Raw genomic sequence first — 14,759 nt, 5'->3', positions numbered from 1 at the left:
GGGAATCTAGATTGAGCAGTTTTGATTATTTTATTTTATTTTATTTTTTTTTGCAGTACACGGGCCTCTCACTGCTGTGGCCTCTCCCGTTGCGGAGCACAGGCTCCGGACGCGCAGGCCCAGCGGCCATGGCTCACGAGCCCAGCCGCTCCGAGGCATGTGGGATCTTCCCGGACCAGGGCACGAACCCGTGTCCCCTGCATCGGCAGGCGGACTCTCAACCACTGAGCCACCAGGGAAGCCCTTGATTATGTTTTGATTATGTCTGCTCCCGTTTTTCTCCTTAATGACAGGTAGGTGATCAGGGAGGTTGGGAGGAGGAGGGAATTACCACGAGACTGGGGGGATCAACACGGGGTATGATCAAGGTGAAGGCAGACGTGGCACCTGGAAAACGATGCAGCAGGAGATACGAGGTGCAGGGCAGCGGGGCTTTCTACCAAGGCAAGTGGCTGCTGGGAATCCCAGCTGGTAATAAGCTGCTGCAGCACCACCTATATATACAGGAATGCAGCTCTTCGCTGGAAAACTAAGTCGCTGAGAACCCAAACACGGAGAGAGAAAGCATGTCTGTCCAGGAGATTATGTCTGGACATAATCAAAACATAATCAAAACTGCTCAATCTAGATTCCCTTACGATAAGCAATGTCCCTACTAAATACCAGTGACTAATCCAAAAGAGCGTTAAATGAAGCCAGTAAGTGGTCTTTTGTGGGCCACTGTCAAGTCACAAAAATAGTATTTAGTGCAGGATTAATTGGAATAAAGTCATAGCAATTGCCCAGCATTTGTAGTTTAAGATGAAGGCTAGTGCTAAGATCTACAAAATCGACTGCTACAAAAGAGAAGGCTCATCTATTCCTGCCTTTGGTTCCATTCTGTATCTTTATTTGCCCTTTGTCCTCATATTCTCATTAGGAAGGAGAGAAAAATATCCCAGAGCATTGTGGACATTACTATACAGTTGCCTTAAATCCTTTGTTTTAGAGCAAACAGAGATAGATGTCAGCATAAGTAGACAGAATTGAAACAGAAACCTACTTAAATGGTTTTCAAAGGCTGTTAAGTTGTCAAATGCTTTTTGCAAATGCAACCTTATGCAGAAGTCCCTGAAAACAGAAGCAGAGCTGCCCAAAAGTCCTGGCCATGGAGACCCAAAAGGGGGGGGGGTCCCCTAAAGCACCTAAAATTTGGAGATTCATTGATCACCATCTGTAACAACGGATCTAGTCCAACTTCTCATGTTTTTCAACCAAAAATGGTAACATCCGAACAGTTCATTACATACATTTTTATTCAAGCCTGTACTACATGAACACCAACTAGATGCTACTGAAAGGCACGGCTCTTTAGCACTGAACCAATAAAATACTGTAACTGAACATAAACTATTTCAAAATATGCTGAAGAATATCTATACAACCGGAAACACTATGCATTTTTAAAGGTGCAGTATTATTTTGCCCTTTGGACTCTGGGGTCCATCTCTGAGGACCGGTCATGAGAGCTGCTGCTCTGTGAATGGTGAGTGGCCATGGGACAGGAGGATGGGGGGTAATGTCCCCCTTCACTTCTTACCCCTACCCAGGTACCCTTGTTCATAATCAAATAGGATGTTAGCTGGTACAAGAGGACAACTCTGGTTGTAAGCAGTGAGCACACTGGGGGCTTTTCCATTTTTAGTTTCTCTACACACAGTCCACCGTGGAGGAGAAGCATGAAGCTGGAGTTCAGAAACAGTTGCAGTAGCTACAGACGTAGAGAAAAGGCAACAGGCTCCTGCTGGCCACCTGTGTGCCTGAAGGTGGCAGTCACTTCTACTAACTCTGCCCGCCACCCCCTTCCACTACTGCATTTGGGGGTGTCCTGGTTTCCATGAAAACAGGAAGAAAAGTCAGAGGATAGCAGCCAAGTGGTGAAGGCAGCCTATGTTGGCCTGTCACCTCCCAAAAGCAAAAGATGATATACGGCAAGAGCTGCAAAGCCAGCCCCCCAAAACTGGGAGAACCAGGAGAGTATGGAGATGTTTCTAATCCATCATTGCTCCTGTGGCCATCCCTGCATGCCATCTAAAGGAGAAATTAATGAAAACTGTCATGTGACTTGCAAATGCCCGCCTCATAAAACTAAAACTAATAAAAATCAGGACTTTAAAGAAAAAAGCATTTCCACCACCTTCCTAGAGGGCAATCTGGCAATATATAAGACAAGCCATAAAAAGTCACAAATTTTGACCCAGGAACCCCAATTCCTAGAAATTTATTCTGCGTACTCAAAAGAAGCAACATGTGCAAAACATTTTTCAAACAGTATTGTTAAAGTTATCACGCAATAGACAATTACATAATCTTTAAAATACCTGTGATGTGTACAAATACATGAAAATGTGTGTGAGCTTAAAACTGAAAACAGGGACAAATTATACACACACTATGATTATATCTCTATACAAATATGTTCCAATATGGGAAAAAATGTGAGAGGCCACAGAGAAATGTACACAGCTCTTATTTAAATAAAGCAGTTATGAAGGGTAGCTTTGGTACATTTATTTCATTTTTTTTTAAGGCAGGGGAAGAGTGAGGAAGTATAAAATTGCAATAATCAAGTTTACTGTCCAAAAGCCGACTTACCTCAGATTCCCCAATGCCTATGGTCTGGAGCAGCCATGTTAGTTCATTTTCAAGCATTCCCATCATCCGGAAGGGTCTACTTAAAACTGAAATCTTTTGACTGGGCACTCTGTATCCTGCCTAGTGGATACTAGTTCTTTGACAAGAACTTCACCAAGTTCAAGTGCTCCAACACAAGTCACAGATTAGAGGCATACTACCACATGGCTACCTCACATCTCCTGACATTTAACAAGCAAGAGGCAACACGAAGCAGATTTTCCAAGGTCCATCCTACTTCTAGAACCACGGCACATAACCCGCAAAGAAAGGGAAAAAAGAATTACCAACACACTCCAGCAGTGTGATCTGACGGGCTACCGTTCTTTGTACCAGAAAAGGAAGACCAGAGCCGCTTCCCGACGTACACGAATGATCCAATAAATCCTGCGGTTCAAAACAAGGAGAAAGAGAAAGTATTGAGGAACTGCTCCCAGGTTAGAGTATGAGCGTGCACGTGGGTGTAACTGGCATGGAGGCAGTGGTCTTGGACACATGGCCCGTTCGTGTGCATGGAAAGCCCCACTGGAGGAAGAACTGGTTTCACTTCTTAGGAAAACCAGAAGCTAGCCCTTTCCCTAATATGGGATAGGTTTTCCTGAGAGATAAGTAGTCCTTTCTTGTATCCAGAGTTTTAGAAGAAAATATATAAAGAAAGAAGCTGAGTGGACAAAGTCAAAGATGTAAATTAAAAAGTCCAACATGCAGGGCTGAGCCCAAGGGGAAACAGTAGCTAGAAGAGAAAATGGAGCAAAAATCAAAGGCCTTCAAGTCCAAGAGCTGAGCAAAATTGACCATATTCGGCCCTGCTCAGAATACCTAACAAAGGATGCACTTTAGTTGACATGCCAAGGAACTCTAATAAGGAACAAACAAATTAGGAATAAGAACCAAATGACTCTAATGTTGTTTGTCTTGTAAAGACCCCAGTGGCCATCTGAGTCCTCAGACTGGTACACTCAAGCAGAGAGGGCTACCTGGATGGAGGTTACTAGGTAGGTGGGGAACAAGAATCACAAAATTAACACCTCTATGTCATTTTTCTTTTTTTTGTTAACAGTTGTCTACTTTTTAAAAGAAAAAAAAAATTTTTTTATTGAAAGACTCTTAAATTCTATAGTGCTTTACAATTTTCAAAAGTTTCTCACACGTGATTTCATATACTGTACGTCATTCTCAATGTCAGTTACCCACAAAGCAGAGAGAAAAAATATGACTTTCATTGAAACATAAAACCATGCCCCAAATCTACTTCTAAAAATGAACACACTGCAAAAAAGATTCCCAATTAGTTCATTCATAAATTTTCCCTTCTTACTCTCAGTGCAAGCCAAGAAGCAGAAGCATTTTTGAATCAGGAATGGATTATCTATAATAAACAATATTGTGCCCATGGTGATCGTGGGAAGGTTGCAGTAATGTTGATCTAACACTCCCCAAAGCTGTCCTTTCCCAAACATTTTAGCTGGCCTGTTACATGAATACATTGCCTTGTTTGAGTTTCATTGTCTTTTACTTACTCTGAGCACCACTGTGAAGTACCGTTGATCAGCAAAATTACCAAAACCTGAACATCTAAAGGAAGAAATTTAGAATCCTTAAAAGCCGCAAAATGGATATTCAACAAGAAACTGAATGTAGATGAAGTAGGGTTTCACATCTCCCTATCTCTTTTGCTGTTCGTTTTTCTCTTTATTCATTCAATTTTTTTGAGAGAATAATTCTGAAATTACTACAGAACGAATGTGTTTTTTCATAATGTACAATCCTGGTTCTAAACCTAGTTCACAGACTTCAGGGCGGGCGGAATCGACCAAAGACTAACAAACATCTACTTCAACTCTTGGATCCCAAGACTTCTTTTTCAGTGTAGGAGAGCTGTTTAGTAAGGTACGCATTGCTGAGTCATATAAATGAGAATATCACTTAAATAAGCAAGTATGTAGACCAATAATGACAACTTGTTTTTAAACAGTGTTGTTTACTGTGTCATTATATCGTGATATACTGTCATCTAAAACGGTTGAGTTGAGAAGACTATTTTAGCATATTTGAAAGCATTCTGCTTTCAAAATTATAGAAGCCATTTAAATAATAATTTACACTAGAGATTCCTATCAGTGCCCAATGTGATTAGCTATGTTAGCAGTTCTGAGGAACAAAGTTCTGACTACTGCTAAAGTTTTGTCAAGATTCAGCGTTGTATCGTCCTTGCTCCAAACTCAATGAATTCATTCAATTTGCCTTAAAACTTGAAACAAACTTCTAAATACACTTCTAAAGAAAAACTATATTTTTCTACTTTTTGAATGAAATGTCCTTTTCTCCTCTTTTCCCAGTTTCACTGTAGCACAATTAAATAGGTAGGTAAAAGGAAGCTAAACAAGGTTCCTTCCCCTTTTTTTTCATACAAAAAAAGTACACTTGACTGTGGTCCAGTCATGGGGAAGGCAGTAGGATGGGATATTTCCCAGCCTGTATCAGCCACCATCAAATGTTTTAATAACTCGCCAAGGGTAGTAGTCCAGGTGTAGCACCTGAGCTACAATGACTGGTGAGGGCAAGTCTTCTCCAGCAAAAAGGCTTAACTGCAGAACTCCCGGACACTTTTAAGTCTGTCGTCTAGCAGAACAAAGACTTAATACAGATGATCTTACGTGATGGCATTAAATAACACTGAATCACATTAAAAGCTACCACCTTGACCGTCTTTCAATTCATCAGCCAATGACAAGGAGAGTCTCGATTTAGTACTGGCATGACTTTAACATCTTTCTAACACAAATCTTCACCTTTTTTTAAAGGGGGCATCCTACTCAGCACAGTACCCCTGTAGAATGTTATTACTTCTCCTTTCGGCACTCGATGGTAACCTATTCGATAGCACGCAATCCCTTTTCTCACTTAAAGTTTAAAGGTGCTTTAAAATTAACACTTGACAAACAATTTTAAAGAGTGAAAAAAGGAAGACAGTTGCTTTCAATGTGATTTCATCATTTTAAAATGTGCAAAAGAGTAACTTTAAAACATACAAGTACAATGGTTCCAAACCCTGTGCTAGGGTAGCTGCTAGCCACACGTTGACACTGAGACAGTGAAATGTGGCTGATCTGAACCGATATGTGCTGTACGTATAAAATACACAGATTTTTAAAATTTAGTTTAAAAAAAAAGATGCAAAATATCTCATTAATAATTCTTTAATTATATGTTGAAATGATAATAATTATATATGTTAGGTTAAGTATATTCTTAAAATTAATATCACCTGTGAGGTTTTTTTGAACTTTTTTTAAGATGGCTACTAGAACATTTTAAATTAACAGATGTGCCGCACGTATTGCTATTGGACAGCACTGGTTTAACCAAATGAGTGCAGTCCACAAGGGGGCGGCACAGGAGCACGAAAAATTTCATAGCTGCTTTTTTGGATGTCAGGTTTTAAAAGTCTTAAATTACAGGGCGCTGAAATAATCTAGAAGGGAAAGTGATTTTTAATATTAAGCAAAAGGTGCCTTTTTTTGAAAGCACTTTTACTGCTAAAAATAGAGGAACTGAGTACCATAAATTCCAAGCCCTCCCCCACCATCAAAATTATAGGCAACCATTGTCTGTCCCTGTCCCCTTACTCCCCAAAGAAAAATAACTACCAAGGATCGACTAAAATAAATCCACTCCCTCCTTTAATGTAAATGTCTGTCTAAAATAAATGTTCTCAGGTAGAGGAGACTGAACTCACATAGGGGTGCCGGCATATACTTGCTGAAGACATAAGTGACCAGGAGCATGTGTGCACTCACTGTCCAGTCACCAGTTACTGGTCAGCATTTCGTGCTTGAAATAAGAAAGCATCTTCAGCCATCTGCGTTATGCTCGGGGTCCCCTGGGGCCACAAACTCACTGCTAACGTGCTGTCTCCGACATTGGTGGTGATGAGCCCTTCGATGGCGCCATACTCCACATCTCTGGGGTTGAGGCGTTCTTGGTTGCGCCTTTTAAATTTTCGGAGAGCAACTCCCAGCAGGCAGGCTAGAAGGCAGACTGCAAACACTACAGACAGAATGATGAGGCCAACCTCCAAGTGGAAATTCTGGGTTCCAGGAAAGGATTTCCCTGGAGATGGGAGAGAGAAGGGTAACTGGCCGTAAGGCTCATTGTTTACGTATTATTTAGCATAACCAATGCCTGACAAGTAGCTCGCTCCTGACCCTGACCACACAGTCTCACAAGCCACAGAGTGTTGAAACTGAAAGACTTCCTAATACCTGGCCAACGGCCCAGTCATTTAACCATGATTCATTTAGACACAATAGGAGTTTGAAAAAATTCCACTGAGAACCAATTTATTAACGCATCTATGTGAAAAGTGTTTTTAAAATAGAAAGTACTACACAAATCTCTGATACTATCCTTATTAACCTGGATTTGATCTGTAAGGACGTTTTACCATCAAGCCCTTACGGACAGACACTGTGCTGTAATATTCCTATGAGAAAGTGCTATCTGAGTTAAGACCAAATGATCCAATCTGTGGTCTCTCTCTTCAATGTATCTCGGAGGTCTACTGCTGAATTCTCATTGCTATTACGTCCTGATTTCTGCCTAGGAACCTATTCATTCACCTGTTCTCTAACTCGCTTATTCAACATTCATTCACTCACTCAAAACGTTCTATCCTTGATTCACTCACGCACCTAATCACTCATTCACTCTCTGGCTCAGACATTATTACATACCCATTCAAACATTTGTGCATTCACTCGAATACTCACATGTCACTCAAGCAAATATTCACTTTTGAGTTAAATCAAAGTTTCTCAGTTGCCTAGTGAAGGTCCATAATTAAAAGATCCCAAGGCGATAATCACCTCTGAATTTCAGACCCTTTCCTGACATCACGTCACCAAGCCCTGTTCCCCACGTATGCCTTACTCTTTCCACGTCCCTGGCCTCTTCAGCCATCCAATCTCAAGCCGAACTTCCTTTATAAATTTCTTTTAACTTTCCAAATCCAAATTAATCAACAACTTGGCACATGTCACTTGTATGATAAAGTGTAAAGCTAATTATGTACAGCATTAAGTTATGAATATTGCGCCTCCCTAATTAAATCAGAAATTCCTTAAGAAAATAAATTCTGTGTTACAACTCTAATCTGACAGACTGTTCTGCAGATTAGAAACTTTTCACCCTGCAGATATCATTTCTACATGAATGCAGACATTTCTTCATGGTCCATCCACTCTATTAATAACAAACTCACAAGGTTTAAGAATTTATCCCATCAAGTACCCTTTTAGGTTTAACCATTAAATACCTGACCTCGCTTATAAAAACATCTCTTTTTATTAAAAACTCTCTTTTATTATTGAACCCTATTTGCTTATCAGACTTTAACCTTTTCTATATGGCTTAAGGTCCTCACCATAACTTCAAAACTTATGAATTATGGAACATGATCTTGTATCAGTTTTTTACATTTTTCTGTCTCCTCCCTTTCTGGCTGACATTTCTCGCCGTGGATGCTCTTAGTAGCCTCTCCTACCGTTTATTTCTTCTTTTGTCAGTGCAAAATTGGTTAAGTATGTCTATTAAAAATGTACTATATATTAAGAGAGTAAATTTGGCTTGGAATGAGTCTACAAAGACCAAGGTACATTCATGTTTGTAGGGACTCTGAGAGAGCAATTTAGGGCTCATTTTATGAGGAAACAGTTTCAGAGGAGGACTGAAATCCATATTGACTATAATACGGAGAAGATTCCACATAAACTACAAGGTTGATGTGAAATCTCACCCAGCTTCAAGTTTCGGTGATAGATTGCTGGGCATCAGATGGGTGATAGATTGCAGGGCATAGAGGTTGTCTCCTTCCTCGTAAAGAAGGGAAGGTATTCCACTCAGACATCAGAGTCTTATGTTCCACTTTCCTCCCTACACACTCAACACAGAGATGAGCATTTACAAAGCAGAACTGTCTCAGAAATTATGACATCATAGCTCCTTTCAGAAAAGGATGTCAGGAGCTGTTCACCTGCTCATGACCACCAAGAGAGATCTGGTCAGCCAAGCCATCCCCAAGGTAGACATCACCGTGCTCACTTTCCCAAAAACATCCATCCTCCTTGTAGATTCCAAAAGGCCATGCCTTCCTCCTCCTCACCAGAGGGACTTCCCTTGTCACCCACTGTTGGAAGAGCAGGAGGAAAGCCTTCTGGCTACTTACATCTTTAACCCACACAGAATCAGGACAATACTAACAAAAACCCTTGATCTAGAAATAGAAAAGTCCATGGGAACCTTTAGTGGGCAGCTGGGCGGTGATGTTCCTGTTACACCAGTCCCCTTGGCAGCACTCCACAGCTTGGCCGGGTGACGGCGGGGTCTTACAGGTCATCTTCCCCTGCTCATAGACCTGGAAGCAGCCTTTCTGGTAGACGTGGAAGCCATCGTTTATGCTCAGCGAGGAAAAGCACTGCTGGCCTTCACAGTGGTCCTCATTTCCACAGGAGAGGCCTTCACACACACACATGTAAAGTCTAGGGTTAACCTTGGGCTTCTCATCTGCAAAGGGAAGAGAGGAAGGAAAACAAAAAAAAATCACTGCATGGGTTTTAACCGCATTGGGGGAACGATAGAGTCTCTCCAAGACCATTACAAACACGTTAACCAAAGTCAGGTGAAGTATCACCACTGGCCATGATTTCCATATTTCTGCTGTCTTGTAACTCTCAGCTGACCAACCACCAAATAATAATCACATCTCAAGATATGAATGTGCTGATATAAGCTGGGTACTCTTATATCCTATACTAGGCCAAAGAATGATTATGATCTGGCCACAGGTTTCTGAAAATGAACTTCTCCCACTGTGGTTTTCATGGTATCTTTGGTCTGATGGGCTCTCACATCCCGATTCTTGAACCAAAATAAAATGTTTTACCAGAACGTAACGCTCATCACCTTTATTTTGTGTTTTAAAACAAGGCTCCTAAATACATGGCGTCTGTCAATACCAGTTCCCGTTACCTCCACACGAGCCTCCATCAACTACTAATACAGGATTGCTGACATTGCTGCCGTCACCTGTCTGCTTCAGAAACACATCAGTACAGTAAGAGTCCCCAAGGATGCACGGTCTATACTTACATATCCATATTATCAATATTGTCAGCTAAATGTCGAGTAATTTTTCAGTAGTACAACACTGAAGTTTTCACATTAATTATGAGGCTAAACACTGCTTAAACCTTTTCAACTGGCAGAAAAAAGTTGGCACCAATTATTGAGGATGAGGGCACAAAAAGACAAAGGGAATAAAACAGTGTCTGAACAGTAAGGTAACAAGTGGGACCAAAGGCATAGCCCACACAGGTGGGTCCAAGGTGCAACATGGATCATCAGTGAATCACACCGAACCAGACCTCCTAATCGCCTCTTTCTGAAAACACTCATTTGCAGTTTCACCTTTCAAATCACTCTTTCTTTTCCCCTCTTTTGTTAGAATAATTAGTTCAGACTTGCGGGTCCCAACAGTTTCCACCAGTGGGGAAGGAAAGTGAAGACAGAATGTAAACAGCCAAGTCCCAGAGGCCACTGATTAGCCTGATGAGACCACTTTCACCAAAGCACTGTTCACATAAAGAGAGTCAGCTCTCAAAACTCCCTCCGAAGGTCTACAGCACAGATAGGCTGCCTTCTAATCCCTGAACCCTCTGCAGCAGGTCTGTGAGAGAACTGCTGCTTTCTTAAAATATATCAGGTTGGATGGCTGTGCTTTCAAGAGGAGACCTTAAGGTAAGGTCTTTGAAAATGTCAAGTTCATTTACACAGATCTGTGTGGGTGTGTGTAGAGGTGTGTGGGTTATCTCAGAAAGAGAAAAAGCATTCTTCATCTTTCTTCTTCCCTCTTCAAAGGAGTGAAAAATAGTTCACTGCCCACTGTAATGTGGGTGCCTTGTCCCACAGAGCAAGGGCATGCAGACACACAGACACGAGCCTTCTATTTATAATTGACTTGCTAGGTCTTTTGAAAACCACAAGGGGCTCATCCAAGAGCAAAGACATGCCCGAAAGCAGAAAATCCAAAATAGCCGCTGACAGTATATGTGTGTCACCAGACTCACCCCCGAGGATCAAGAGCCCGCAGACATTTTTAATGAGCAATAACTTTAATGAGCCAAGGGACGGTCTTTCTTTCTCCCTGCCTAGAGAAATCCAAGAGAAATTCCAGCACCAAGCTATTTCTATGAGGATGAGAAACATATATATCTGTTGACATAATCCAGCAAAAAGTTTACACTTGCCAAAAGCAAGTTGAAAGATAATATTTCTAGGGAGTCTAGACATGCTTGCCACTCTCAAATGGCACAAAGCTGGGCTGAGAGTTGCCAGCTATGCTGCCCAACAGGTGATGATTCTTTGGAGGGAAACGGATGGGTGGGGTGAGGGGCAGAGTTAGTGGTGTCATATTGATTTGTGAGCACAGCAGAGAATTAAAAAGACTATATTCAAAAACTGGGCAATAAAGCAATTTATGTGAATTTGACACACAAACATGTACTTCAAAACCCTAAATAATTGTTAAAGGTCACTGATACCCAAAAATACATACTTAACACCTTAAGGAGGCTGTACCTATCGATGCTGGGTTGGGGAGGTGAGGTTAGTGTTAGGATGAAGGGGTAAAGTGAGAATAATATAGGAGAGGAGCTGATCACAGGCTGATAATGAATTGAGGAGTATGAATCATTCACTCGCTGCACCTACGGTCCCCCAGGAACAACAGCAAACAATAACTGTAGACCATACAGGGTTCACTCATCACTGATCCTATGGGAATGGATGGTCCAGGGTACCAAAGAATTAATGACACTCTGTGGTTCAAATAAAAAACTGTCAATTAAAAAAAATAACAACAATAATAATTTCTCTGGTGTGCCCTCAGAGTGAACTCTGCTCTTAAAGTTCCAGCCCCAACTGAACTCTATGTGCACAGGTGCAAGAGGCCTACTGCCTTTCCAAGGTCTCTAGCTTTTGAAAGGATGTGGGGACTGTCTGACAGATGTTTAAACTGTAGCCTAGAGAATTTTGCCAGAATTGAGCAGCCTCAAGTAAATACCATCTTTAGTAAGATTCAACCCACTACAGGCAACTCTGCAGGGCATCCAGGCTTAATGAGGTATAGATCTTAATCAGATCTTATCCTGTGGGGTCATAAACGAAGTCGAAAACCAAGGTTTTCACATCTTCCCCACCACAATCAGGAAAAAGGGAAAAAGAGGAAGAAAGACAGCTCAGTAATATGTAATAATTAACGCAATCCCTGCTATGGAGGGACCATAAGCCCAGTTCAGCAGGTAGCAAATGGGAAAGTACAAAACCAACAACTTCGCTTCCTATTTTGCTTTTCACCAACATTTAATCTTCTTAATTTGTATATTCCCATATAACTAATTAGCAGAGCCCCTTCGTGAATCAATTCTTTTATATTCAGCCAGATATAAATGAAGACCCTAAATTCACGAGAACGACCCCATACACCCATGCACATGTCTGCACGTACGCACGCACTTCGGTTAAACGCCACTTTGGCAATTTCATCCGACAGAGTGGATTAGTCGAAGAGATGCCAAAAGGATTTTCTGAGCTAGGATTACTAATTCAACAAAGCCGGTTAAAAGCGAGGTAGTAACATTTTCAAATCTTAATATCCACAAGTCTAAGGAACACGGCAGGCCCCCCAAATGCCTATGACTCACTGTTTGGGTCTCGTTAAAATTTAGGAATAACCATAACGTGTGGGCCTGTGATATCTTATTTGGGGTAGCAGTGGTGGGTCGGGGAGGTGTGAGAATTATCACAAAGCTTTTTTAGGGCCCCAAGCAAGGGTCTGTGGACCTCTAATCTCTCAGGCCAGGATATAAATACTCTGCGCGTCAGGGAACGCCGAGGAAGGATAATCACCTTCTGTGACTGATTTTCAACAGTCCAGCCGGGAAGCACCACATCTGATATGAAGCATTTTACACCTGCCTGTGCTAATGACTAGGAGGTGCCCTGGCAGAAGGCAGCCAGTCTACGCTACCTAATTGACACTCATTTAAATAATGCAGTAATGGAAACGTCAAGCCAGAGGTATTCCCTGTGCGCGGTGCTCACCCACACTGTCTGTTCTAAAGGCACCTCCCGTCATTACTCAGTGTCATGGCTGGCACCCTGTGCCCTCTGTAGCCCCAGAACCAGGCCCGTGTGAACACACGCGCAGCCCGCGTCTGGCTGGGAGCAGCAAGGAGTCCTCGGCACCACCTAGAAGGAGCCAGGGCTGGCTCTGCCACCAGAGGTACAGGCTCGGAATCCCAGGGGTTCACCGCAGCCAAAACTTCTTAAAAGATTTTTCTTGTTCTGGGCGATACGCTCACCATCTGGACACACCTACTCTCACAGCCTAATCCTAAACTGGCAGAGGAAGAGGCAGAGCAAAGAGCATCGAGGACCTTTTTAAGACTGTCCACAGTTTGGGATAATCTCGTGCCTCGTAGTAAGAGTACCCGCATTTATGTCTTAAGTGGGACTGGAGCAATCTGGGCACAAGCTACAAACGGCTCTCCAGGCTCTCCCGCCCACCTGCCCAGTCACGCACTCCAGAATACGCTAAGGCATTTAAACCGATGATCATTCTAAATGGTGAACAAAACCCCATGTTTCCCACGAAAGTCCTTGACAGAAAAGACAAATGAGAAAATGGTCCAAGTCAACCAGCCTGTAGCCATGATCCCAGGAGTCAGCAAAAGAAACAGGCTGAATCTCCTGTAGGCTCATCTCAAAGCAGCTCAAATAATAGGCAGTTATTAGACTACTGCTATAAAAGTCCAATAGCTCAGAACTTTATAGGCTAAAAAAGGAACCCCAAACATCCCTGGACTCTTTCCAACAGTATAAACGATTCATTCATTTGAAATGACAGCTTATATTAGGCTCATAGATATGGGAGTCCTTCCATCAGCTCCTAATCCGAGAGTGCAGCATGGCACCTCTCCAGAATCTGAAAGCATCTGAGATCTCTGGCATTAAACAAAGGCTTACGGAAGGATTTTGCAATGCCAGGTATCACTGCCAGCAAGCCTGCTCCTAAGACGGAAACACAAAGGTCTGTCCGGAATGCCTAGTGAAGGGCATTTGATGGCCTGGCAAGAAGGCAGGCTATATGCCCAGAAATAAGACACCCAAGTACCTAAATGCTCTCATTATACTAAAACATCCACTTAGGGAAACCAAATCATATTTTTTTTTCCTGATCAGAAAAAATTGATACTTGGTAAAGCTGTAAAAGCCAAGAAGCAAATATGTTCCAGGAGTTGAGAGAGAGAATAGAGGCGTTTGAATAGGATCACATACAAATTAGAATAATGACAACCAAAAACGATGGTAGGGTTTCCACGGTTTTGAACTCATCATGCCTCCACTCCAAATGTGTTCTTCCTCCAGTGTTCCCTCACTGAGCTGACCAGACTCACCCCCACTCAGATGAACAAGCTTGATTCCACGACCCTAAAAAAGGAGATGCAGGGAATTTCCTGACAGTCCAGTGGTTAGGACTCGGTGCTTTCACTGCCGTGGCCCAGGTTCAATCCCTGGTCAGGGAAGTAAGATCCCTCAAGCTGCACAAGCTGCCAAAAAAAAAAAAGGGAGACACAGTGGTCACCCCGGCCTACAAAAGCCCTGGTTGACCTGCTTTCTGCCTCAGATCCCCTCAGTTCTGGGAAGGGCTCCTCCTGCTTCAGGAGCTCAGGTCCGTTAGGTGTGGAATTCCCTCCACGTGGGATGCTCGGCTCTCTCCCTGCCGACGCCCCCATCCACCCAGTGTGTGCCCATCTTCCCCCAAGATCTCACCTCACCTGTTACCTCCTCAGAGAAGCATTTGTTCACACACCCACACACCTGTCTACACTCACATACGTGTGTCTGCATGGCTGCCGACCGTCCAGGTCTTCCCTGCAGACTGTGAGCCCCATGAGGGAAGGAACGGAGCCTGCTTTGCTCACTGCTACGCTCTCCGCAGCTGCCTCAGCACTTGGCAGGAGGAC

The 14,759-nt window shown here is 42.6% G+C and overlaps 1 protein-coding gene across 2 annotated transcripts in view; it reads right to left on the bottom strand.

Annotated features, from left to right (window-relative positions):
- The window catches only part of ACVR1 (activin A receptor type 1), a 126,833-nt gene that overhangs the window by 28,394 nt on the left and 83,680 nt on the right, over positions 1-14,759 (bottom strand). For both annotated transcript variants that reach the window (XM_067741872.1, XM_067741870.1), the window contains 3 exons: positions 8,974-9,237; positions 6,575-6,786; positions 2,961-3,060 (listed from right to left, as the gene is read on the bottom strand). In XM_067741872.1, the coding sequence (XP_067597973.1) occupies positions 2,961-3,060; positions 6,575-6,786; positions 8,974-9,237 (576 nt within the window). The remainder of the gene's footprint in view (positions 1-2,960; positions 3,061-6,574; positions 6,787-8,973; positions 9,238-14,759) is intronic.

This window comes from Pseudorca crassidens, chromosome 6, assembly GCF_039906515.1.
Source record: "Pseudorca crassidens isolate mPseCra1 chromosome 6, mPseCra1.hap1, whole genome shotgun sequence".
Lineage (NCBI taxonomy): Eukaryota > Metazoa > Chordata > Mammalia > Artiodactyla > Delphinidae > Pseudorca > Pseudorca crassidens.
This window is presented reverse-complemented; position numbering and strand designations above follow the sequence as displayed.